At 40.8% G+C, this 27,842-nt stretch overlaps 1 protein-coding gene across 3 annotated transcripts in view; it reads right to left on the reverse strand.

The window, feature by feature from the left end:
- Positions 1–27,842, reverse strand: part of LOC124407879 — a 181,143-nt gene that overhangs the window by 61,396 nt on the left and 91,905 nt on the right. For all 3 annotated transcript variants that reach the window (XM_046884442.1, XM_046884441.1, XM_046884440.1), the window contains exons 3-5: positions 14,430–14,507; positions 12,870–13,051; positions 12,494–12,692 (exon numbers count right to left, since the gene is read on the reverse strand). In XM_046884442.1, the coding sequence (XP_046740398.1) occupies positions 12,494–12,692; positions 12,870–13,051; positions 14,430–14,507 (459 nt within the window). The remainder of the gene's footprint in view (positions 1–12,493; positions 12,693–12,869; positions 13,052–14,429; positions 14,508–27,842) is intronic.

The raw sequence follows: 27,842 nt of genomic DNA on the forward strand, positions 1-27,842 counted from the left end.
AACTGCAGATTTTCATCGCCATTTCTCTGCTGCTGGTCCTAGGCTATTTTTCATGTGTTTTCTGAGTTCCTGGGCGTCGAATTAGTCTAAAAAGCGTCATACGGATCGATTTCCAGACAAAAGATTTTTCGGCCAAAAAAAATCCAAGGCTAACCCCTTTGCATTTTTGACGAAAATTTCGACGACTTTGAAAAGTGCTGCAATTGATTCTTTAGGGTACTATTCCGACGTGATTTTGCGAGAGGAATCGATTAATCGCAGTCCCGATACGCTGCGAGCAACACCTGCAAAGTTACAGCCGAAAAACTGCAGATTTTCATCGCCATTACTCTGCTGCTGGTCCTAGGCTATTTTTCATGTGTTTTCTGAGTTCCTGGGCGTCGAATTAGTCTAAAAAGCGTCATACGGATCGATTTCCAGACAAAAGATTTTTCGGCCAAAAAAAATCCAAGGCTAACCCCTTTGCATTTTTGACGAAAATTTCGACGACTTTGAAAAGTGCTGCAATTGATTCTTTAGGGTACTATCCCGACGTGATTTTGCGAGAGGAATCGATTAATCGCAGTCCCGATACGCTGCGAGCAACACCTGCAAAGTTACAGCCGAAAAACTGCAGATTTTCATCGCCATTTCTCTGCTGCTGGTCCTAGGCTATTTTTCATGTGTTTTCTGAGTTCCTGGGCGTCAAATTAGTCTAAAAAGCGTCATACGGATCGATTCCCAGACAAAAGATTTTTCGCCAAAAAAAATCCAAGGCCCCTTTGCATTTTTGACGAAAATTTCGACGACTTTGAAAAGTGCTGCAATTGATTCTTTAGGGTACTATTCCGACGTGATTTTGCGAGAGGAATCGATTAATCGCAGTCCCGATACGCTGCGAGCAACACCTGCAAAGTTACAGCCGAAAAACTGCAGATTTTCATCGCCATTTCTCTGCTGCTGGTACTAGGCTATTTTTCATGTGTTTTCTGAGTTCCTGGGCGTCGAATTAGTCTAAAAAGCGTCATACGGATCGATTCCCAGACAAAAGATTTTTCGGCCAAAAAAAATCCAAGGCTAACCCCTTTGCATTTTTGACGAAAATTTCGACGACTTTGAAAAGTGCTGCAATTGATTCTTTAGGGTACTTTTCCGACGTGATTTTGCGAGAGGAATCGATTAATCGCAGTCCCGATACGCTGCGAGCAACACCTGCAAAGTTACAGCCGAAAAACTGCAGATTTTTATCGCCATTTCTCTGCTGCTGGTACTAGGCTATTTTTCATGTGTTTTCTGAGTTCCTGGGCGTCGAATTAGTCTAAAAAGCGTCATACGGATCGATTCCCAGACAAAAGATTTTTCGGCCAAAAAAAATCCAAGGCTAACCCCTTTGCATTTTTGACGAAAATTTCGACGACTTTGAAAAGTGCTGCAATTGATTCTTTAGGGTACTATTCCGACGTGATTTTGCGAGAGGAATCGATTAATCGCAGTCCCGATACGCTGCGAGCGACACCTGCAAAGTTACAGCCGAAAAACTGCAGATTTTCATCGCCATTACTCTGCTGCTGGTCCTAGGCTATTTTTCATGTGTTTTCTGAGTTCCTGGGCGTCGAATTAGTCTAAAAAGCGTCATACGGATCGATTTCCAGACAAAAGATTTTTCGGCCAAAAAAAATCCAAGGCTAACCCCTTTGCATTTTTGACGAAAATTTCGACGACTTCGAAAAGTGCTGCAATTGATTCTTTAGGGTACTATCCCGACGTGATTTTGCGAGAGGAATCGATTAATCGCAGTCCCGATACGCTGCGAGCAACACCTGCAAAGTTACAGCCGAAAAACTGCAGATTTTCATCGCCATTTCTCTGCTGCTGGTCCTAGGCTATTTTTCATGTGTTTTCAGAGTTCCTGGGCGTCGAATTAGTCTAAAAAGCGTCATACAGATCGATTCCCAGACAAAAGATTTTTCGGCCAAAAAAAATCCAAGGCTAACCCCTTTGCATTTTTGACGAAAATTTCGACGACTTTGAAAAGTGCTGCAATTGATTCTTTAGGGTACTATACCGACGTGATTTTGCGAGAGGAATCGATTAATCGCAGTCCCGATACGCTGCGAGCAACACCTGCACAGTTACAGCCAAAAAACTGCAGATTTTCATCGCCATTTCTCTGCTGCTGGTCCTAGGCTATTTTTCATGTGTTTTCTGAGTTCCTGGGCGTCAAATTAGTCTAAAAAGCGTCATACGGATCGATTCCCAGACAAAAGATTTTTCGCCAAAAAAAATCCAAGGCCCCTTTGCATTTTTGACGAAAATTTCGACGACTTTGAAAAGTGCTGCAATTGATTCTTTAGGGTACTATTCCGACGTGATTTTGCGAGAGGAATCGATTAATCGCAGTCCCGATACGCTGCGAGCAACACCTGCAAAGTTACAGCCGAAAAACTGCAGATTTTCATCGCCATTTCTCTGCTGCTGGTACTAGGCTATTTTTCATGTGTTTTCTGAGTTCCTGGGCGTCGAATTAGTCTAAAAAGCGTAATACGGATCGATTCCCAGACAAAAGATTTTTCGGCCAAAAAAAATCCAAGGCTAACCCCTTTGCATTTTTGACGAAAATTTCGACGACTTTGAAAAGTGCTGCAATTGATTCTTTAGGGTACTTTTCCGACGTGATTTTGCGAGAGGAATCGATTAATCGCAGTCCCGATACGCTGCGAGCAACACCTGCAAAGTTACAGCCGAAAAACTGCAGATTTTCATCGCCATTTCTCTGCTGCTGGTACTAGGCTATTTTTCATGTGTTTTCTGAGTTCCTGGGCGTCGAATTAGTCTAAAAAGCGTCATACGGATCGATTCCCAGACAAAAGATTTTTCGGCCAAAAAAAATCCAAGGCTAACCCCTTTGCATTTTTGACGAAAATTTCGACGACTTTGAAAAGTGCTGCAATTGATTCTTTAGGGTACTTTTCCGACGTGATTTTGCGAGAGGAATCGATTAATCGCAGTCCCGATACGCTGCGAGCAACACCTGCAAAGTTACAGCCGAAAAACTGCAGATTTTCATCGCCATTTCTCTGCTGCTGGTCCTAGGCTATTTTTCATGTGTTTTTTGAGTTCCTGGGCGTCGAATTAGTCTAAAAAGCGTCATACGGATCGATTCCCAGACAAAAGATTTTTCGACCGAAAAAAAATCCAAGGCTAACCCCTTTGCATTTTTGACGAAAATTTCGACGACTTTGGAAAGTGCTGCAATTGATTCTTTAGGGTACTTTTCCGACGTGATTTTGCGAGAGGAATCGATTAATCGCAGTCCCGATACGCTGCGAGCAACACCTGCAAAGTTACAGCCGAAAAACTGCAGATTTTCATCGCCATTTCTCTGCTGCTGGTCCTAGGCTATTTTTCATGTGTTTTCTGAGTTCCTGGGCGTCGAATTAGTCTGAAAAGCGTCATACGGATCGATTACCAGACAAAAGATTTTTCAGCCACAAAAAATCCAAGGCTAACCCCTTTGCATTTTTGACGAAAATTTCGACGACTTTGAAAAGTGCTGCGATTGATTCTTTAGGGTACTATTCCGACGTGATTTTGCGAGAGGAATCGATGAATCGCAGTCCCGATACGCTGCGAGCAACACCTGCAAAGTTACAGCCGAAAAACTGCAGATTTTCATCGCCATTTCTCTGCTGCTGGTCCTAGGCTATTTTTCATGTGTTTTCTGAGTTCCTGGGCGTCGAATTAGTCTAAAAAGCGTCATACGGATCGATTTCCAGACAAAAGATTTTTCGGCCACAAAAAATCCAAGGCTAACCCCTTTGCATTTTTGACGAAAATTTCGACGACTTTGAAAAGTGCTGCAATTGATTCTTTAGGGTACTATTCCGACGTGATTTTGCGAGAGGAATCGATTAATCGCAGTCCCGATACGCTGCGAGCAACACCTGCAAAGTTACAGCCGAAAAACTGCAGATTTTCATCGCCATTTCTCTGCTGCTGGTCCTAGGCTATTTTTCATGTGTTTTCTGAGTTCCTGGGCGTCGAATTAGTCTAAAAAGCGTCATACGGATCGATTTCCAGACAAAAGATTTTTCGGCCAAAAAAAATCCAAGGCTAACCCCTTTGCATTTTTGACGAAAATTTCGACGACTTTGAAAAGTGCTGCAATTGATTCTTTAGGGTACTATTCCGACGTGATTTTGCGAGAGGAATCGATTAATCGCAGTCCCGATACGCTGCGAGCAACACCTGCAAAGTTACAGCCGAAAAACTGCAGATTTTCATCGCCATTACTCTGCTGCTGGTCCTAGGCTATTTTTCATGTGTTTTCTGAGTTCCTGGGCGTCGAATTAGTCTAAAAAGCGTCATACGGATCGATTTCCAGACAAAAGATTTTTCGGCCAAAAAAAATCCAAGGCTAACCCCTTTGCATTTTTGACGAAAATTTCGACGACTTTGAAAAGTGCTGCAATTGATTCTTTAGGGTACTATCCCGACGTGATTTTGCGAGAGGAATCGATTAATCGCAGTCCCGATACGCTGCGAGCAACACCTGCAAAGTTACAGCCGAAAAACTGCAGATTTTCATCGCCATTTCTCTGCTGCTGGTCCTAGGCTATTTTTCATGTGTTTTCTGAGTTCCTGGGCGTCAAATTAGTCTAAAAAGCGTCATACGGATCGATTCCCAGACAAAAGATTTTTCGCCAAAAAAAATCCAAGGCCCCTTTGCATTTTTGACGAAAATTTCGACGACTTTGAAAAGTGCTGCAATTGATTCTTTAGGGTACTATTCCGACGTGATTTTGCGAGAGGAATCGATTAATCGCAGTCCCGATACGCTGCGAGCAACACCTGCAAAGTTACAGCCGAAAAACTGCAGATTTTCATCGCCATTTCTCTGCTGCTGGTACTAGGCTATTTTTCATGTGTTTTCTGAGTTCCTGGGCGTCGAATTAGTCTAAAAAGCGTCATACGGATCGATTTCCAGACAAAAGATTTTTCGGCCAAAAAAAATCCAAGGCTAACCCCTTTGCATTTTTGACGAAAATTTCGACGACTTTGAAAAGTGCTGCAATTGATTCTTTAGGGTACTATCCCGACGTGATTTTGCGAGAGGAATCGATTAATCGCAGTCCCGATACGCTGCGAGCAACACCTGCACAGTTACAGCCAAAAAACTGCAGATTTTCATCGCCATTTCTCTGCTGCTGGTCCTAGGCTATTTTTCATGTGTTTTCTGAGTTCCTGGGCGTCAAATTAGTCTAAAAAGCGTCATACGGATCGATTCCCAGACAAAAGATTTTTCGCCAAAAAAAATCCAAGGCCCCTTTGCATTTTTGACGAAAATTTCGACGACTTTGAAAAGTGCTGCAATTGATTCTTTAGGGTACTATTCCGACGTGATTTTGCGAGAGGAATCGATTAATCGCAGTCCCGATACGCTGCGAGCAACACCTGCAAAGTTACAGCCGAAAAACTGCAGATTTTCATCGCCATTTCTCTGCTGCTGGTACTAGGCTATTTTTCATGTGTTTTCTGAGTTCCTGGGCGTCGAATTAGTCTAAAAAGCGTCATACGGATCGATTCCCAGACAAAAGATTTTTCGGCCAAAAAAAATCCAAGGCTAACCCCTTTGCATTTTTGACGAAAATTTCGACGACTTTGAAAAGTGCTGCAATTGATTCTTTAGGGTACTTTTCCGACGTGATTTTGCGAGAGGAATCGATTAATCGCAGTCCCGATACGCTGCGAGCAACACCTGCAAAGTTACAGCCGAAAAACTGCAGATTTTCATCGCCATTTCTCTGCTGCTGGTACTAGGCTATTTTTCATGTGTTTTCTGAGTTCCTGGGCGTCGAATTAGTCTAAAAAGCGTCATACGGATCGATTCCCAGACAAAAGATTTTTCGGCCAAAAAAAATCCAAGGCTAACCCCTTTGCATTTTTGACGAAAATTTCGACGACTTTGAAAAGTGCTGCAATTGATTCTTTAGGGTACTTTTCCGACGTGATTTTGCGAGAGGAATCGATTAATCGCAGTCCCGATACGCTGCGAGCAACACCTGCAAAGTTACAGCCGAAAAACTGCAGATTTTCATCGCCATTTCTCTGCTGCTGGTCCTAGGCTATTTTTCATGTGTTTTCTGAGTTCCTGGGCGTCGAATTAGTCTAAAAAGCGTCATACGGATCGATTCCCAGACAAAAGATTTTTCGACCGAAAAAAAATCCAAGGCTAACCCCTTTGCATTTTTGACGAAAATTTCGACGACTTTGGAAAGTGCTGCAATTGATTCTTTAGGGTACTTTTCCGACGTGATTTTGCGAGAGGAATCGATTAATCGCAGTCCCGATACGCTGCGAGCAACACCTGCAAAGTTACAGCCGAAAAACTGCAGATTTTCATCGCCATTTCTCTGCTGCTGGTCCTAGGCTATTTTTCATGTGTTTTCTGAGTTCCTGGGCGTCGAATTAGTCTAAAAAGCGTCATACGGATCGATTACCAGACAAAAGATTTTTCGGCCACAAAAAATCCAAGGCTAACCCCTTTGCATTTTTGACGAAAATTTCGACGACTTTGAAAAGTGCTGCGATTGATTCTTTAGGGTACTATTCCGACGTGATTTTGCGAGAGGAATCGATTAATCGCAGTCCCGATACGCTGCGAGCAACACCTGCAAAGTTACAGCCGAAAAACTGCAGATTTTCATCGCCATTTCTCTGCTGCTGGTCCTAGGCTATTTTTCATGTGTTTTCTGAGTTCCTGGGCGTCGAATTAGTCTAAAAAGCGTCATACGGATCGATTCCCAGACAAAAGATTTTTCGACCGGAAAAAAAATCCAAGGCTAACCCCTTTGCATTTTTGACGAAAATTTCGACGACTTTGGAAAGTGCTGCAATTGATTCTTTAGGGTACTTTTCCGACGTGATTTTGCGAGAGGAATCGATTAATCGCAGTCCCGATACGCTGCGAGCAACACCTGCAAAGTTACAGCCGAAAAACTGCAGATTTTCATCGCCATTTCTCTGCTGCTGGTCCTAGGCTATTTTTCATGTGTTTTCTGAGTTCCTGGGCGTCGAATTAGTCTAAAAAGCGTCATACGGATCGATTTCCAGACAAAAGATTTTTCGGCCACAAAAAATCCAAGGCTAACCCCTTTGCATTTTTGACGAAAATTTCGACGACTTTGAAAAGTGCTGCAATTGATTTTTTAGGGTACTATTCCGACGTGATTTTGCGAGAGGAATCGATTAATCGCAGTCCCGATACGCTGCGAGCAACACCTGCAAAGTTACAGCCGAAAAACTGCAGATTTTCATCGCCATTTCTCTGCTGCTGGTCCTAGGCTATTTTTCATGTGTTTTCTGAGTTCCTGGGCGTCGGATTAGTCTAAAAAGCGTCATACGGATCGATTCCCAGAGAAAAGATTTTTCGGCCAAAAAAAATCCAAGGGTAACCCCTTTGCATTTTTGACGAAAATTTCGACGACTTTGAAAAGTGCTGCAATTGATTCTTTAGGGTACTATTCCGACGTGATTTTGCGAGAGGAATCGATTAATCGCAGTAGTGATGCGCTGCGAGCAACACCTGCAAAGTTACAGCCGAAAAACTGCAGATTTTCATCGTCATTTCTCTGCTGCTGGTCCCAGGCTATTTTTCATGTGTTTTCTGAGTTCCTGGGCGTCGGATTAGTCTAAAAAGCGTCATACGGATCGATTACCAGACAAAAGATTTTTCGGCCACAAAAAATCCAAGGCTAACCCCTTTGCATTTTTGACGAAAATTTCGACGACTTTGAAAAGTGCTGCGATTGATTCTTTAGGGTACTATTCCGACGTGATTTTGCGAGAGGAATCGATTAATCGCAGTCCCGATACGCTGCGAGCAACACCTGCAAAGTTACAGCCGAAAAACTGCAGATTTTCATCGCCATTTCTCTGCTGCTGGTCCTAGGCTATTTTTCATGTGTTTTCTGAGTTCCTGGGCGTCGAATTAGTCTAAAAAGCGTCATACGGATCGATTTCCAGACAAAAGATTTTTCGGCCACAAAAAATCCAAGGCTAACCCCTTTGCATTTTTGACGAAAATTTCGACGACTTTGAAAAGTGCTGCAATTGATTTTTCAGGGTACTATTCCGACGTGATTTTGCGAGAGGAATCGATTAATCGCAGTCCCGATACGCTGCGAGCAACACCTGCAAAGTTACAGCCGAAAAACTGCAGATTTTCATCGCCATTTCTCTGCTGCTGGTCCTAGGCTATTTTTCATGTGTTTTCTGAGTTCCTGGGCGTCGGATTAGTCTAAAAAGCGTCATACGGATCGATTCCCAGAGAAAAGATTTTTCGGCCAAAAAAAATCCAAGGGTAACCCCTTTGCATTTTTGACGAAAATTTCGACGACTTTGAAAAGTGCTGCAATTGATTCTTTAGGGTACTATTCCGACGTGATTTTGCGAGAGGAATCGATTAATCGCAGTAGTGATGCGCTGCGAGCAACACCTGCAAAGTTACAGCCGAAAAACTGCAGATTTTCATCGTCATTTCTCTGCTGCTGGTCCCAGGCTATTTTTCATGTGTTTTCTGAGTTCCTGGGCGTCGAATTAGTCTAAAAAGCGTCATACGGATCGATTCCCAGACAAAAGATTTTTCGGCCAAAAAAACCCAAGGCTAACCCCTTTGCATTTTTGACGAAAATTTCGACGACTTTGAAAAGTGCTGCAATTGATTCTTTAGGGTACTATTCCGACGTGATTTTGCGAGAGGAATCGATTAATCGCAGTCCCGATACGCTGCGAGCAACACCTGCAAAGTTACAGCCGCAAAACTGCAGATTTTCATCGCCATTTCTCTGCTGCTGGTCCTAGGCTATTTTTCATGTGTTTTCTGAGTTCCTGGGCGTCGAATTAGTCTAAAAAGCGTCATACGGATCGATTCCCAGACAAAAGATTTTTCGGCCAAAAAAAATCCAAGGCTAACCCCTCTGCATTTTTGACGAAAATTTCAACGACTTTGAAAAGTGCTGCAATTGATTCTTTAGGGTACTATTCCGACGTGATTTTGCGAGAGGAATCGATTAATCGCAGTCCCGATACGCTGCAAGCAACACCTGCAAAATTACAGCCGAAAAACTGCAGATTTTCATCGCCATTTCTCTGCTGCTGGTCCTAGGCTATTTTTCATGTGTTTTCCGAGTTTCTGGGCGTCGAATTAGTCTAAAAAGCGTCATACGGATCGATTCCCAGACAAAAGATTTTTCGGCCAAAAAAAATCCAAGGCTAACCCCTTTGCATTTTTGACGAAAATTTCGACGACTTTGAAAAGTGCTGCAATCGATTCTTTAGGGTACTATTCCGATGTGATTTTGCGAGAGGAATCGATTAATCGCAGTCCCGATACGCTGCGAGCAACACCTGCAAAGTTACAGCCGAAAAACTGCAGATTTTCATCGCCATTTCTCTGCTGCTGGTCCTAGGCTATTTTTCATGTGTTTTCTGAGTTCCTGGGCGTCGAATTAGTCTAAAAAGCGTCATACGGATCGATTCCCAGACAAAAGATTTTTCGGCTAAAAAAAATCCAAGGCTAACCCCTTTGCATTTTTGACGAAAATTTCGACGACTTTGAAAAGTGCTGCAATTGATTCTTTAGGGTACTATTCCGACGTGATTTTGCGAGAGGAATCGATTAATCGCAGTCCCGATACGCTGCGAGCAACACCTGCAAAGTTACAGCCGAAAAACTGCAGATTTTCATCGTCATTTCTCTTTTGCTGGTCCTAGGCTATTTTTCATGTGTTTTCTGAGTTCCTGGGCGTCGAATTAGTCTAAAAAGCGTCATACGGATCGATTCCCAGACAAAAGATTTTTCGGCCAAAAAAAATCCAAGGCTAACCCCTTTGCATTTTTGACGAAAATTTCGACGACTTTGAAAAGTGCTGCAATTGATCCTTTAGGGTACTATTCCGACGTGATTTTGCGAGAGGAATCGATTAATCGCAGTCCCGATACGCTGCGAGCAACACCTGCAAAGTTACAGCCGAAAAACTGCAGATTTTCATCGCCATTTCTCTGCTGCTGGTCCTAGGCTATTTTTCATGTGTTTTCTGAGTTCCTGGGCGTCGAATTAGTCTAAAAAGCGTCATACGGATCGATTCCCAGACAAAAGATTTTTTGGCCAAAAGAAATTCAAGGCTAACCCCTTTTCATTTCTGCTGACAATTTCGACGACTTTGAAAAGCGCTGCAATCAATTCTTTAGGGCGCTATTCGACGTAATATTTCGAGACAAATCGAACAAGCGGAGTCCCAATACGCTGCCCACGAAAAGTTGCAGCTACAAAGCAAGACAATACGTTTCACCATTTCTCTGCCGCTGTTCTTTTTTCAGTAATTCCTCTGATGGCGACCTACGCTAATCATCAGCGTTCTTCCGGGTTTCCGGGGCCCTTATTAGACTAGAAAGGGTCATCCGAATCGATTACACGGCGAAAAATGTTTTCCCATAAAAAAGTACGGCTCACTTCTCCGAAACGTTGGCAGCAATCACCAAATTCAAAAATACTTTTTTCAACCCCTAGGTATATCGACCGTAGTTTACAAGAGGAATCGGAAGCGCGGAATCGGAACACTTGGCGAGCAACCTTTTCTCTTTTATAGTCACAAAATAAAAGTCTGACTCGGCAGAATTGGGGGTCATAGATACATTTTCTTTAGCAGTCCCAAAGAACGATTCAGGCGTACTTCAAGATTCTGTTCTTATGTTTGATGAGGGATGATTATATTCCTCCTTGTACCTATCAACTGTTTGTTCTGAAGTATACGGAATAAATTGATCATCTTTTTCAATCATCAAATGTGATTTCGTGTTTAAATGCCCACTGCGCAGTGGACAATGATATGATGCATTGCGAAAACAATTCCTGTATAGGGCATATTGATACAGAAACGGACTATTCAAGATATTCTTCATTCTTTTAATCACAAATATATATTTTGACAAACCTCTTCAACTTTTCCAATTACACAGACATTACTTTACATTGTAATTAGATTTTAGTTCAAAAATAACGGTAAAAAAAAGGTGAAGTATCACATTCACTCATTACATAGACATCTTTTAAGATATTACCATAGTCGATTTTGTCGTGGAGTTAGATACCTCACATTATACAACTTCACGGGTATCAAATGCTAAAAAGGACATCATAGCATCATCCTTTATGCAATTATGAACAAAATCATACTGAATATCATGTTTTACGCAATAATAAAGAAGTGGCGACGAAACTATGAAATCAGAGTTACGATCCCGGAGTTTCGTTTCTCTTTTTTTGTTTTTGGGCACAAGCAAAATGTTTCAACGGACTTCTGTTCAGAATTGCAATTTAAATGGCGTCATCATGCCCTTCTTTGCGTATGAGATGGGTGTATGCTGATACTTGAACGTATCCAACTCCACGACGAAATCGAGTATGGCAGCTATTCTTAATAATCGCAGAGATATTACACAAACTCATAAACGATCAGTTTCTAATTCACAGATCATGCAAAAAACTAATAGTCAACATCGTAAATACTTAACATGACCACATTTGTTAATAAGTTTGGGGCACCATTTCCCTGAGGTGACATTAAATTTGTTACCATAACGCCAAATACTGATATTCTGATAAGAACTTCAAGTAAGAAATTACGTGCTCTTAAAAATAATTTCAAATACAAATAATACCGCACAATTGGAAGGGAGACGAGGTATAGCACATTATTAGAAAAAAGATTAAGCGAACTGTAAAAAAATATTCATCGGCGGCTTTTCTAATCTATAATCTCCTAGTAAGCACTTCATTTATTGCCGAGGCCACATCATCTTCATTCATCGTTACCCTTTCTATCTTGCGTTAGTAATTTCATACGATTTTGCCTAAAAACGAAACAGATTTATACCACACACATAACAGACACATAGCATGGAGAAATAATTGGTAGGAATAGGTTTATTCATTACTGGTAAACATCAATAAACGTGGGGGAACAATTGATACACATCATAGTTTCCCTATTCATAATGTATCATTCCATTCATGCTGCCATTTCGAATAAAACATGATGCACAAAAAATACACACACACACACACACACACACTACAAAATGAGTAGCTAACGTTCAAATGGTTTAATGCGCATGCGCTCAAATTTCTTTTGTCAGGACGACCAACATTTTTGAGGTTACATACATCGACCTGTCATCTGAACTTGTGACGGTTGGTAATCCTGACAGACGATCTGTTTTTGCTCTAAAACTTTAGCGCATGCGCGTTAAACCGTTCGACCGTTAGCTACTCACTCTGTATATTCCCGTAAGAAGTTTTTATCGGTCATTCCTGTTTAATCTGAGTCGAGTTTGTCAATCTTCTAATATATATCGGAAGTACAAATGAAATAAATTAGTGTATCACTTCGATATATCTTCGTATATACCTAAGAATTGTAAAAAGTGTCTACTAATTGCTGTTCATGCTCACTTTCAAGTCGCTCAATCCGCTCTCTCCTGCTTTCCGCCTCCTCGGCAAGTCTCGCCGACGTCTTTACCCCGTCACCACTTTTGTGCGTTTTCTCCATAATCGCACAGGCACGGAGTACGAACGCTGGTACGGTTTCCTGTTTCTCCTGCCTGGGAATATCCACCAGAGTCCAGTACTGCGTTTCGAGTCTAATTACATCCTGAAACGAGCCAATACGGTAAAGTCAAAACTCGATTCGTCAGCCACCAAATTCGCGCTAATAATTTTTTCGCTTTTCAAGAACGTGACATGCAGTATTTGGAAATTCCGTCGTCAAGTCCGTAGTTCGTCATTAATCTCCATTCTTAACTAAGATCGAATTCAGGTGGAACCTCACCTTGACCATGGTCTTGAGGAGCTTGTAGCGCTGAAAGATGTTCCGGACTTGTTTGCTGTCGGTATATTTGCACATAAGTCCCACCAGGGCCCTTTTCGCGGTGTCGTAGCTTCCGTCAAGTCGTATTCTCACAGTTCGCAGCCTCTCGTTCGTCTCGATGACTTCCTCCTTGCTCTGTCCACCTTAATTTTAGCATCGTCAATTTATGTTTTGTTATAAAAAATTTATACAGGATGACGATGCAGCTGCAGAACAAAAAGGCACAAGGGAAATATACATCTGACAGATGAATATGTGAAGACGATTAAGCAGGGGGAAAATTCCATTACATGCAAGACCGAATGGCAGCAGAAAGGTGGAAAAGTGGTGACGGATTCTTGAAAGTGCGTGGCTCACGTGCTTCGCCATATTTTACTCAATTTTATTTATTCGTTCTTGTTTCGTTGCAACGCGCCAGGGTTATGTCAGGTTAAACGGAATTTAATTCAGGCTTTATTGAACCCATAAATTGTAGCGCTGAAGCCATTCTCGTTCTTTGCTAGATAACTGCGATAACAGTTTCCTCGTATAAGTCTTCGCCGTACGCTAACACTGACGATCAGCAATGTGTTCTAACAAAAAAAGGAAGCTACAGGCACGAACAAAAGACGTTAGAGTATCATAAAATTCTGCTACGATAAAATTTCAGCGAAAACAACAAATCTTTCGTTATATTAAAAGTCTACAATCCATTTTTTTACGACTTGACGGAAATTCCGAAATCAGCGAACAAGATTTCGACTATCTATAAAAACTTTATGTATCTTCCGGTCATTGCTATATGAATTCTTTTTTAGTCTCTGCTGCTGAGGTTTCACGAGAATTGATGTGCCTGTATAATGGTACAAAAAAATTCCGCATAGATTTTTCTGTAATCCATCACTAGTAGTCACATTTTTTTTTACCACAGATTTATATATATAAAGTACCTTCTTGAAATCAGAGACGAGAAGCGGCGCCCCTATTTTCGGATATATTTTGTTTAACCGCGCTTATTTATGCAGCACGCAACACTGAACAGTTGAGCCATAAATATCGTATCAACCCGATGAAAATTTCATAGTATTGATTATTTACCATACCCCGCAGTACGACGTATTGGATCTAAAAATAAGCAAATCCGATGAGAAATATTCGTGTAAAATTTTCGTCGTAAATTAAAATGATTCGCCTGGTCTGATTAGAAAAGATTTTTCGATTCTGAGAAAATTTTTCTACTGATATATGCAACATATTACTTATCTTTGCTGGGCATAAGCAAGATTTGCAATCTGAGTTGAAAACATTGCGGAACCGAATGAACTTTTTTTCATGGATCTAATCTGAATGTTTATTGTAAAGTCACCAGTTTAATCCTGCAGAAATTTAGATACAGTGGAATTTGGGGAAATAATAAAATTGTAATCGAAACATGTATAAGATGGAAAATATTTAGAAAGTTAAAGAAAATAAATATATTAGAAGAGGCGTACACAGGGTGCAGGCTTAAGGTAATTAAACAGAGTGAAAAATAATCCTTACTCGACGTGCCCTCGTCCTTGACATCCTGGACGATCCTTCTGACACTCTGTGTAAATTTCCCGACCAAGTTCGTGCTGGCTGAAACAGATAAACGATGATTCACTTGGTTAATGCGATTATTAGCAAGCTCCACGCGTATCGTTGAAATTAGACTAGAAAGATGAGAAGACAAAAAGTAGTTAACTCGTAGAGGTCTCCTCGAGCCGGGTCGAAACGCGGCGAGAGCTCGTTGAATTTGCATTTTTCGCAGCTTAAAGTGAAATTCTTTGTCAGCCATTTGGGCGTAGCATATCAGGTGGACATAATGTTCGGGCTTGTTAAAGTCACGTTAAAGTACATTTATACACACCTCGTTATAAAGTTTGCGTAGCAACCTGAACAAGGAGACATTGTAACCATAAGCTAAACTCGACCCTGAGGAATATGATATTCACTTACGGACGAAGAAGTGGCACTGATGCAACAGTGCATGTTAGATAGTGCAAAGCCGTGCCTAGGGAGTTTGGTTTTTCAGATTGGTGCGCCTGAGAAACAACGAGAGGAGCGCTGCGCAAAATCACACGGCAGAACTTACGTGCGTTTCGAAATTAGCTGACAGCAGTAAAAACTCCCTAGAACAGAGACAGAGCTACGCACGAAGTCGGCAGCGCAAAAGAGCTAGAAGATTGTTGACAGCACTGGGAGCTATAATATCGGAACGCACCGTACATGGTGTGCCTAGAACTCTTACGACACGTCCCTTTCCTCGAGGTTAAATCTCACCTTTAAGTGAGATGGGTACCAACTGTCTAAAAAAATCTCTATATTGTTAGGGAATTTTTTTTCCAGCAAAGGCTATCCTGTTCGGTAATGCCATCATGTATAGTTGAAGCGTTAAAACGTCATAATCAAAAGATTAATCACCACCGATCTAGGGAATTTGGGCGCCGCTGGTACACGTCTTACTTAAGTCCAGCCTATCGCGAGAGAGAAACTTTTTTAGAAAAAGAAGCTCAAAGGTATAATGAGTAGTTTAATTTCGAGCCCATACGATAAAATGTAAGCAATTGTCAACGCGAAGAATATGCCTACATTAGCTAGTTTTAAACATAATATACAGATTAAATACAGTGCCTGTTGGAATGCGATAGCGGCCGCCAAAACACGCTAGTAAAATGATGTACTTTTCTTGAAGCTGCGGATTAAGACGTACAGACTACGTACTCTTGAAGCTAGCGAAACTTTTCCAAAGTTATAACACAGCTGGTCCGCATCCTCAATCTGCAGGCAGTATGCCAAAAGCAACGATAAGCAAGCCTACACAGTGTCGACGTCGTAGTTAGGAAGTATATAAAAGTAACTTTCGTAATAAATTAGTTTTCAATTGTTGGGAAGTTTATGTCACACGCGTCCTCGCAGCATCTTTATCGTTTCTTTACAATAAATTCTCTTCATCTTTATTATACAGGGTGATGAATTATTCAGTGTTTACTTGTGCAACGTGTAACACAGATTCGCGCAGAAAATTCACCCTAGAAAGTAGGGTTTTTTGTCGAGACTTCTCGAGGCGAGAATCCCCGGGAAATTTAGCTTTACTCGAGACGAGAGAAAATTCTTTATTGTGCTCGTATAGTCTCTCTCCATTTATTTATCTTATCCTATATTTTTCAGGCTAATAAGCTGATCCACTTTGAAGATTCTCATGGTTTTTTTATGTACTTAATTAAAAGACTGTGTAATTAAAAGTTTTATTAGTAGATACTCAAAGTAGATTCTTTAGTTGATTGTATTATTAAAATTTTTATTTTTAGTTCAGTTAGAGCACTGTGATTAAAAATTCTATTCGTTTGGGTTCAAGAAAGTACCTACATTTTAATAAAAAGCTGGATTAGAAGTTTTATAAGAAGATACTCAAAGTTTAATTCAGTTAGTTTTGTTAGAAAAATGTGTAAGTAAGTAAAATTTAAATGTAAACAAGAGTGAATAAATAAATTATAAATGTTAATGATTATTAATAAGCGTAATTTATTTTGCAATCAATTAACAATTTAGTGATTTTTTTGCAAGTATTAGAAGTTATTCGAAAATCCGAGAATTCCCGGGAATTCTTAGTCGAGAATACTCGAGTCCGGAGGAAAAGAATATGTTTAAAAAATCAGAAACCCTACAAGGCAGTCATCTTTTACAAATACCGCATTCTCTGAAGATTTATCGTGTGCAGCGATGAAAGTGTCCGCGTTGAATTTATTGGAAAATGATAAAAGGGGAGAGAAATGAATGACGGAAAGAACAATTTATCCGGACAACATCAATCTTGAAAGAATTCATCTTTCATTGATGAGAGAGAAAACGAGAAAGAGAAGGAGGATAGGGTGCAGATAAAAAACGTACTGAAAATCTCACAGGAGAAGAAAGGAGGGCGAAAATTCGATTTGTACAAAATGGTGCGGTTATATAAGGTCGGTTCCCTGCAGTCCATCAGGAGCGCGTTTCTCTCCGATTCCGCACAGTTTGACAGCAAATTGGCTGCAATGATTGTCACTCTTGCCAACCGGGCGAAACTAGCGTCGTGGAAGATTTCGACATTTATAAGTTCAGGGCGTACAGAAACCGCCTAGGGAAGTCTATCGCATAATCGTTATAACGGACTGACTTCTTAGGAGGGAAGTAAATGCCGGTACACCCTGTACTTTCCGTGTATTAATCAGTATTATACCTATGTAGACATGCGAACGCATAAATGTGGCCACGGATCGTTGACTGTCACCGAGGCGTTAAAACATTCTCTGCAAGATCTTCCTCGGAGGGAGTCTATAACGTTTTGGAACCTGGGTCTAAAGAATCTTCATGCTTCGTTTGTGACGGAGCGATGTCTGTGGCGCTGATCCATTAGGGGAATACATGGGACGTGCACTGAGTCCATTCGTAATATTATGGAGATGGAAAATTGTTGAATCAAGGTTTAACAACTCGAAGCTCGGTTATTTGACTTGAATTTTATTGGGAAAATCTCTTCGCCGTATAAATTAGCGCAAAAAGTATTGGGAACCATAAATGCAAATGAAGAAGGTTAGGCTGTTCATCATTTCAGGAAAGTCACGTGACTGTTTTACTTATTAATTTCAAAATGGGATTGCTCGTCCAATTCTAATGGAACAGGGCTCATTTCGTTCCTGAATTATTCGTTCGTGCTCTACAATTCCATGGATTGAGATTAATAATTCTGTAAGATCTCTGCAGTGTCATTATGCAATTGTAATTAGAACAATTAGGCTTCATTCTAAAAATAAAACCGACATGAATTAACGAATAAAATAAGTATAAATTCATTGAAATTGGTCCAACAAAGTGATTTTGGTGGTAAACAAAAGAGGCAGTAATGTCTTTTTTAAATTGTTCATAACTCGACTTTCAAAATTCGATTCCACACTTTTTTCATTTGATTGTGAGTAATTTATTCACTAGACTGTACGGTCCATAATAAATCCTGAACAAGGAACGATAACTGCTGTAGTAAAAAGAAACAAATCTAGTAAATCTATGTATAACAGTTATGTATCGACATAGTAAAGTTGAAAATCTTAAGAGTTAACGTGAGAAATGAGTTTTCACAAATCTGACTGCTTACCGTCAAAAGTGTTTAATCAGAGCGAAGCGTATATTGACTTTGCAGCCGTAGCACCTACAATCGAGTTCATAAAACGTGAAAAAAAAAACAGTTTATAACGAATTCAAACTTTGTATAGTAAAAGTATTAACTTGAACATAACCACAGCTGAAGTCGTCGACCAGTGCAGAAAAGCACTCAACGCTTTTCATATCACGCATTTTCATCGAACTTTTGGGAAGGGTGAAACGAGCAAAACTCAACAGGGGTGAATTTTTCCGAAGGCTCGTTAACCGCCGGGGCAGTAACGATGACCGTTACGTTACAGTGTCCGTGGTTATAGTTTGCTCGTTATCGCCAACGCTCTGTGCAGTTTATCGTTTCGGTAACCAATCACTCACGGACGAGAAAGGCACGCGTGTGAGGCACCCCCGAAGTATCGGGAAAAGTACTTTGCGATGTTGGGGTAGCTGGAAGGCTGGAAAATGATCAGTTGCTGCGCGAGGGTCCGTCGTGTAAATGCCTGAGCCGAATCGTCAAGGCTTAAAGCAGACGCTTGAAGCAGGCATGTGTGAAACAACAAGGGAAATCAGTACGTCACGAAACCTGAAAACTTTTAATCGAGTGTTAGAAATTATCGTACGATTATAAAAAATTCCTTATTTTTAAGCATGAAAAACCATATTTTACGTGAATGATTTATCAAAGTCAGTAAGTAGCTCAATTTACTCATACCTTACGACTTTACTAGTAAGCTATGGTTTTCTTATGGTGAAATAGTGACTATACGAACCGTAGATCTTTGAAAACCTCTGCAGAGCTTGTAGTACTGAAGCAAAAAAAAGGGAGAGAATAAGTGATATTCACATCCTACGGTGATCAACGTCCCCTTGTAAAATTAGAAAAATTTCACCCTGCGTTTGTAGATAGATATAACAATATAGCTGGAGCTAAGCTAGTTTCCCGATAAATTCCGGCCGTCTCTCCGTGACCTGAAACGATTCGGAGCAGCTTTTGCCACCGGAAATCAATTAACGAAGAGAGATTACAAGCCGGATAATTCCGAGTCGAAAAGGGATGGCGTAGCTAGCCACCCTTCGGCGATGTCGCAATCGTAACCGTTTCAAAGTATTATAGGAAGGTATATAAAATCGACGTGTAATTGGCGAGGGTCGGTGGCTTCCCATCGTGTGACGTACGTCTGTATCTGTACTCGGCTGAACTGCCTGCACGTGGAGAAAGGCTGTCCTACACGTGGAACCACTTTGCAAAGTCTCGCAAACACGCTAATGTGGAAAGGGTTTCACCATCCTCGTACCCGTGTTATCGCAAAAAAGAAAATAACAATTCGCTGGACCGGCAAGTTTCAGTTTTAATATGCAAGTCACTGTTGAAATTTCTGATGGGAAGCAAAATTTTCGCTTAACTAAAACAGATTTTGCAATTATAGCAAAATCGGCTTAATTATCCCAATTTTGCAGACTCGTTATGGTCAGATATGAAAAATATCTAACTATAAAAGCAAGTTTTATTCACTTGTTTCGATTCATGCATACACGTGGAATATGAATATTTTACTTGAATATTTACATCGAGTCGTGAAAAACGAATTTGAAGACATCCGATGATCCGGAAATTTTGCTGCCTCCGTCACATTTATCAGATTTTTAGAAGAATAATAGTGGAAAGATTAGGAAAAAAAATTTATTACAAAAAAGAAACTTAAAGTTTATAGTGCTGAGCATATTTCGTTGAAAAAGGTGAACGTTTTTCCAGCGATAGTGGAATTGGTCATCCGGTTTGAAAGCCAGTGAACGAGCGTCAAAACCAGTAACTTAAGTAGGGAGAATTAATGGACAAAAGAGATCGTTTGGAATAATAAAAGAATTGTGAGAGGACAAAAAAAAAAAAAAAATACAAAAGAATTGTTCAACATTGTTGAGCGAACTGGAATTTCCTTTTCTCGGCAGTAAATTTTCGAGCTTTACTATAAAGCCGATAAAGTACGTTCGTGCGAACGCGCAAAAAGAATACGTGTCATGCATGCAAATGTATAGGTGTAATATACTTGTATCGAGGAGTAGACTATCCGATTCTTCCTTTCTGTAGGATAAGGGAACCGAAGAAACCCGTAAACCTATAATCTATATTCTATCTGTGACGCAGGAATAAAGCTCCGCTTCGCGAAGAACAGGGTGTGACAGACGCCCAAAAATTTAAGAGACTTAAGGGTTCACCTGCGTCCTTTACATAGTTTTATCGTTTCCATTGAACGTGCAGGAGAGTTGAAAGCTCGTTTCGTTTCGTTTGTCAATTATAGTTACCATCAGGGGAAATAAAGATGCAGGACACATTTATCTCAAGGATTTTGAATTCTTCTGAATCCGTATAATCCGGGGCACGTGGAACTTTTATTAACCGAAGATTAGCCGTTGGGTTTTGCCAGAAAGCCTGGAAAATCTTTACCCGTGATCCTTTGACACTGAACGGCTTACACAACGTTATACATGAAACCGTCCTAATGAACGTTTGTTAACATGGTTCAACAGCTCGGCTTATAAATCCAGTTTGTTAAAAGAAAGAAAGAAAATAAAAATAAAAATAAACAACCCCTCGTTTTCCAGTGTAGCCAATTTACCCCGCGGAAAATCCAATTTCTCGCTTACCAGATCCGACAAACGAACATTGTATAGGGTTACGAGAAGTATCACGAAGTTTTGATGCAGTAGGCACATACATATTCGGGGATTGTTTACCGGGGCAAAAAGTGTGCCAACATAATCGAAATTAAATATGACAGTGTCCAATGTACGTTCCCAACGAAAAACATATCGCCACAGAAAACACGCTACGTAAAAAGAGTAAAAAACGATCGGAAAATAAAATGGAAAAAGTAAATTATTGAATCGATTTCGATGATAAAATTCGAGTGATAAATTTTTTCTAGGCTGTGTAATAATGGGAGAAAATAAGTAATACACAAAATCAGAATTCCATTAAAAGTGACGAAACTGATAACGATAGATATACCCAACTTATGTCGCTATCAAAGAAATTCTGATTTACTAAATATGCCCACCGTTAGAGTCCAGATTAATACGTAAATACATATTTTTTACTTAAATCATTTTCATTCAGAAATCATTTTAAAGCAGAAAGTGGACTTTCCATTTCCATACTTTTTCCACACTTCAGTATTTTAACTTTACTCTACATTATATCTAGATATTTCGTAATTTTGAAAACACGTTTATCCGGGTCCTAGACCTAACATTCCACACGATGTATGCACATAGCATAGATACGTTCGTACCTGCAGTGCAGCACCTACTCAGTGGCAAAGCGCAAAGAGTTTCCTTTGAACCCAATGCAAAGGGATGTGCAGGCTCGACGTATGAATTCTGCAAGCTCGTTGCGGAAATATCCGATACACAAGCCAGGCAACATGCAGTCAGGTTTTGCATGGGTCAGTGGAGGCAGTTGGTCCCAGACCACAGCTGGGTGCGATCCAGCCATGCAAGCCGGTCGGCATATTGACCGTAGCTTTGTGGTCATCGAACAGTTTAGTCGATCGAGTGTAGCTTCCTGCCGATACTTCATGAATTCAGGCGACACTTCACACGTGTAATGCATACAAGTATTTTCGGCGGTTTTATTCCATCCTCCAGTGAAAAGCCATGGCGAATCGAAATGTGATTATCTCGTACGATTCATGTTTATAGTCGAAAACCTTCTCCGACGATTAATGGTAATCGGCATAGAATTTACGACCATACCATTACGGGAACCATCTTTACTGTGAGAATCTTCGCGGTGATCAACGAAGATTGACGATAACGTTCGATAATCAATGATCGGTGTATTCATCCTCGTGGTATACGTTGTTGGAAGTGTAAAAAGTTCCACAGTCTCGGTATCAACCACTTCCGACTTCTCGTCGATGAGAAACGAACATAATGGCCTATCTGCGGACCGTAAATTTAATGACTGGCCATCAAATCCGGTGGTTAACCGTCGGGTGCTGCGGTTTTTCTTTCTACTTGGAAAAAGAGAGGCTGTAGAGTGTGCTTGAATTGATGGCCAATATCGGAGAGGAAGTAGAAGAGCCGTAAGCTTTGCACCCTGGTTTTAACAAATCTTGATCGTATTCTTCGCCGGGTTTCATCACGCACCGGAAATTCGCAAACGTGCAATTAACCAAGGTGGTGAAATTCTTTAAGAAATTAGAGAGGAAAGTTAATAGAATTATTGAACCTGTGCTTGAATCGGTATTCCTTTGAGAAGTGTTTGTCTGACCTCTTGAGAAAACTTGTAAGCACTGTAATAAATACTTACCTTGAGTTCAGGGAGACGGTTTATTGCCAATATAGGTACATAAGGTAGATGAGAATAAGGCGATATTTTCACTCTCCGCGTCTCATCTATACCTGCTAATAATTCTCTTCTTGCCAATATTTATACCCTTTTTAGGGAAACGAGGCGAATCGTATACTGCGACGTCGAATATTTTTGGAAAAAAATTATTACGGTCTTTTACCCTGCAGGGACCTTTTCCAAGGCTTTCACCCATGAATGAACAATTTCAGCAATGGACGACCCTGAGCAAAGGTTTTGGCAGCGCTGATTGACGATTGCTATACCGCGGATTATTATTAATTTTGTAATATTCCTTTTCTCATAAATCAGACAGTGGTTAGGGCACATTCATACCGCATTAACAATACCGCAAGCACAAGCAGATTGTGGAAAAATTGGATCATCAATTATACGGTAAAAAAGACGTAGGGATAAAAGGTGAGGTGATCACACAACCGCAAAGAAAAGGAGGATAAATCGAAGGAGAATCTTATTTATTCTTCACGCGTAAGAAATTCGCAAGAAACTTGTCAGAAGTCATCGTAGATGTAATTGAACGTGCTTTCGTTTGAGCCCCGTTATTTTCATAAGGGTGAGAAGAAAATATTTTCACAGAGGTGGGAAAATGGTCGTCGTTTTTACAAAGTTTTTTCATCTCATATTGACTTGGAAATTTTCTCGCATCTTACCTATTTTCATACCGTATATTTCTAATGCCGATTTCAAGCCTGCCGGGTGGAAAATATCGAAAATTCACGATTCAAATCTTGCGTGCACGTCAGTTTGTAGGTAAAAATCGGATTTCCGAAGAATTGCTGCTGAACATTTCACGTATATGAGATACACAATTTCACTTGGTATTTGCCGCATGTCTACCTCGATAAAAAAAACACATCGAAACGATATTATCCGCGGCTTTGAAACCCTCAGCTTTCAGCTTTTTAATATATTTCGAACGGTTGGATAGTTTTGATCAAACAAGTTGAAAACTGCATTTTGGTGATCGAAGGGGTGACGTTTATTGATATGCATCAATTAGGTGTCCGCATTTGTGTAGAGACTCTGGGAAATCCCTTTTTAGTGCCTGGTTTTTTCGGTTCGGCATATATCTCGCAGCATGGGAAACGGGTAAAAGCGTGAATCGCAGCCTCTGCCTTTTCACTATCGAATTCGGAACACTCAGCATCGTCTGGCGAGGGGCGATATACTTTATCGAATATTTGAGCCGGGCTCGAGATCCTCAGTCAAGCGACCTTTTGCTAAGGGATTTCCACTTCTCGCTCCGCTTGGCTTTCTATCTACCAGGCTTCTCTGATCAATGGCTACACGTTCGTTCTTACAGGATCCTGTGACCCCGTTCCCCCGATTGTATTCCAAGTCTCGGGTTTTTCTGAAACGTGTTTATCGATGGATGCCAAGATTTGGTTCGTTGACGTTCCGAGAAGCGTGTCCTCGACGAGGCGGCCGCTCAGAATTTGACGGCACCAAGTCACCTTACAAGGAAGGTGTCCCAGATCGATCTCTCCGATTCGATTTCTTTTGTAATATGTTACAGTAGACTGAAAACTAAGGGACACATATTTTTTTTTATCCGCCATTAAACACTCTTGGGGGGTGAAACCACCCTCCAAAGTAAAGCATTTTGCGGTGCAATTTGCCAGTTTTTTTTTTTTTCTTCTTCTTTTCAATTAAGAAAATTACATTCCTCATTTCTCGTTATGAGAAAACTTTCCCAGTTGGATTGATTAAAAAATATTATGTTCTTGTGGATGAACCTGACAAATCGTCTCTTAATGTGCCTTACTTTGGAGTGTGGTTTCACCCCCTTAAAGCGTTTATTGGCAGATAAAAACAAATATGTGTCGCTTAATTTTAACTCTACAATAACATATTACGGAAGAAATCAAAAGTGCGAGATCGATCTGGGACACTTTCCTTGTTACTGACGCATAATAATGATTGGATTTCCATCTCCGATGAAAAGAAAATTTTTTATTTAATATTCTGTAGGTAAATTTGTCAAAGTTAACATGCGCCAGTGGTTTTGAACGCTTTTCGGGGCAGCTCAAGGCGATCAATTCGTTTGACAAGGCAAAATTCCCGCTGAGCTGCAGGGCGAAATTCGGGGCGGTCTGCACCGCTGTAAGCCGATATCTTGCCATGGGCACACATAATAGGGATGGTCGTCCGCGATTGCTTCACGGTACACTACCAGGGTTACCGGTGTGCAGGATACGTAATTTAGTAATAGGATTTCGCCCCCGCTGGAGTAACCGCAACCACAAACCTACTCGGACGATTCACGGACCTCGACCTCCGGACCAGTTTACGTAGATTTATCCATCGGTGGCACAGAACGCCCAATTGGCATTCAGATAATGCCCGCTCGGAAGTCGCGGTGATGTTCAGCACTTCTCTGGATTTCCCTCAATTTCCTCTATTCGTATACCTAATGTAGGTACTTAATCAAGAATATCGATGAAGTACTCGCGAGTACCGCACCTGCAATGCTCGACTTGTATCTTTTGAAGAAATAAAATTCCTCCGATTTTTAGAATCTTTATACTTCATAAGATTCTCTATGAATTAGATTTTCAGTTGGTAATGGTGTTTGAAAATGTCGGTAACTGCTGGGAACGTCCTTACCGGCGGAGTAATCTTTTAAATATGTAGCCACAATAGTTAGACATAGATCGCTATTGTAAGCCACGCCTGAAATGTTACTTTATTGAAAAACTTGAAAAAAGCCACGCCAAGACGTTTTGCAATTTTTCATCCTACAATAACTACCAAAATTAAGGTTAAAAAATACTCGAAAGTTCTTTTTTGCTCCAAACCTCTAACAGTGACGTCAAGCGTGCAATTTCAATTCACATTATCTCTCTCGCAGTGTCGTCTGTGCACAAAACAATAATCACCTTTACTGTCCGATACGGCTATTCGACAAGCCTTCGCCACTTGAGTGCAGCCAGAGGATTCTTTTATAATAAAAGAAAGGACTGGGGTTGGACTGAAGTGTGTATGGGACGTACAGTCTGGTCAAAAAACTTTTACCATAAAGACGTGATAAAGAAACGGTTTGAAAAGTCTGGCTGAAACTTATCCAGTTACATAGGTATTACTAAAAAAGTTCCCGCAATACGGGGAAAAGTTTGAAAACACTGAATTCCAATGGTCAACACCCCATATTACCAACATCAAAAATCTCACATTATGTTATAATTTTTTCACCATAATATGAACATTACTAGTCCAGATACAACAGCTCAATTGATTCGTAAATAAATCTCTCGAAAATCGTTCGAGTTAAATTTTTTATAAGAATAATGTATTTCTAATGGATCATGAGTTTATTATCATCGATTGTCGGTATAGAATTTTCTTATCAATTGACGGTTTCAGGAAAAATGAATCTCTCGGACGATTTCTAAAGAATTCGATTACGACTAAAATTAGGTATATTTTATCACCGCCTGCCAGAGATAATGAATTTTTTTGCGAACTAACAGGCTGTTTCAAATTTCCAATGGAAATATAGTATTTCGAATATATATTTCTTCCACGTCACTTTTCCAGCTTCTTATTTGCTTTCAAATCTTTTCTTTATCCACGTTTCTCCTCGGACTAATTTCCTAACCCGACTGTACCGTACGTCCCATAGATTCTTGAGCCTTGGGGGAAAATGTACGTAACATAAACGGGGCGCGTTGCGGGTGAGGAGGAAATTGTTCAACTGTATAATATAAGTGCGATCGTGTAGGACGATCAACGTTAAAGAGGGGCGCGACGTGCTTCTGTGTTTTACACTGTTGTTTATGCTTTTTTATTCCTCATCCCCATCGCGGGTAGCGTCGCGTCGTTACCGGTAACGATTATGGCCACGAGGCAGCTACCTCTCGACGTTAAATGAGATTTAAAGATCAGATTTCACCCCAATTTTCTATTAAAAACGTCGAGGCGAATTATACTGACGGCTAGAAGCTTAGATAGGATGCAACCCTCGTGTAGACACTCACCATTCCCGAATGTCAGCTATTCCTGGAACATTCTTACAGACGTTAATCGATTTCCCGAGAACATGGAAAGACGGTGCCATTCGATACACGACATTTAATTTACGAAGGTAGGCCTCGACATGCTATTGTCATTGTGTTTTTGTTATTTACTTCGAATTCTTTCAGCCATCGTGCAAGGGGGGGATTGGAAATGGAACATCCCTTCCACCTTGGACTGAGGAATTCACGATTTCGCTATTTGTTCTTTAGTGTACATGTACTCCAAACTTTGACAGTATATCTTTCACGATTCGGGTTTCTCGATGAACATCAAATGCTTCAAGGTAAACTAAAAATGCGCACATGGTATGTTAACAGATGAATTTGACATCGTCGTGTGAAGATTCGTTTTATTATGTATGGAGCGTTGTGCTATAAGAGCAGTAAAATGAATTGACTGATAAGATCGGAATGATCCAACGTTCGAAGAAAAAATTCTTGAGACTTCGAGATTTCGTCTTCGACAAACTTGAACCGCATCCATAGATAGAAATGAAAGATTTATCGAATAGGATACACAGCGCGATGTCCAAAAGGGTAATTCCTCGAGTGACTCCCCTCGGGATTTAATTACACCGGTTGTTCAAGAGAATTGGCATTGTTTCCCAAAGACCCTTCGGAGACTCGACCCTTCAAGGGTAAAAGAGAGAGAGAGAGAGAGAGGGAGAGAGAGAGGCAGTGTAACTCAACGAAACCCGCATGCCGTCGTTGATTTACCTGTTCGTCAACTTTACCCTGAATCATGATGGCTGCCAGGGTACATGGGTATGATAATTTTGGGAAGCGGTTACGCGCGTGCAGGTAGGCCGTGAAGTTCTGAGCTTCGAAACCCTCGTAATTGCGGGGTGCTGTTTACGGGATTGAAAAATTGACTTCCCTCTATAGGAGGACCCCCCTTTATACTCCAGCGGGGTAATTACGCGGCCATTCACTCGCAGCCTCTGCACCTTTCAATTGTCCAAAGTGCCCTTCTGCCACTTTAACGTGAATCGCCAACTTCGGTTCCGCGTTTTGACGGTGGTCTTATTTCGAGACCGAAGTGCCGGGAGAAAAGTCCTACACTCAGTGCACTTTCCACTTTTGAACCTTATATATCTATACAGGAAACTCGCTGAAGAAGATGAAATTCTTGAGAACTCGCAGCCGCCTCGACACCTCTGAAAATTCAATTGGACTACACAACTAACGAAACGCAAATATTGATCTGCCAGGTGAGCTACGCAACGTCTGGAATTGCTGCCTCGAGCAAACACTGCCAGAGCTGATATTTGCATGGTTAACACCTAGTTTGCATTGAAATTTATATGTATACTTCTTCTCCGGACGCGAAAGATGCTCGCCACCCACGCGTCTCTACTCCTAATCAAATATCAAATGTTCCATTCCACGTCCTTTCGACTAATTGTCTTAGATTCT

This window comes from Diprion similis, chromosome 7 (assembly GCF_021155765.1).
Source record: "Diprion similis isolate iyDipSimi1 chromosome 7, iyDipSimi1.1, whole genome shotgun sequence".
In the NCBI taxonomy this organism is placed as follows: domain Eukaryota; kingdom Metazoa; phylum Arthropoda; class Insecta; order Hymenoptera; family Diprionidae; genus Diprion; species Diprion similis.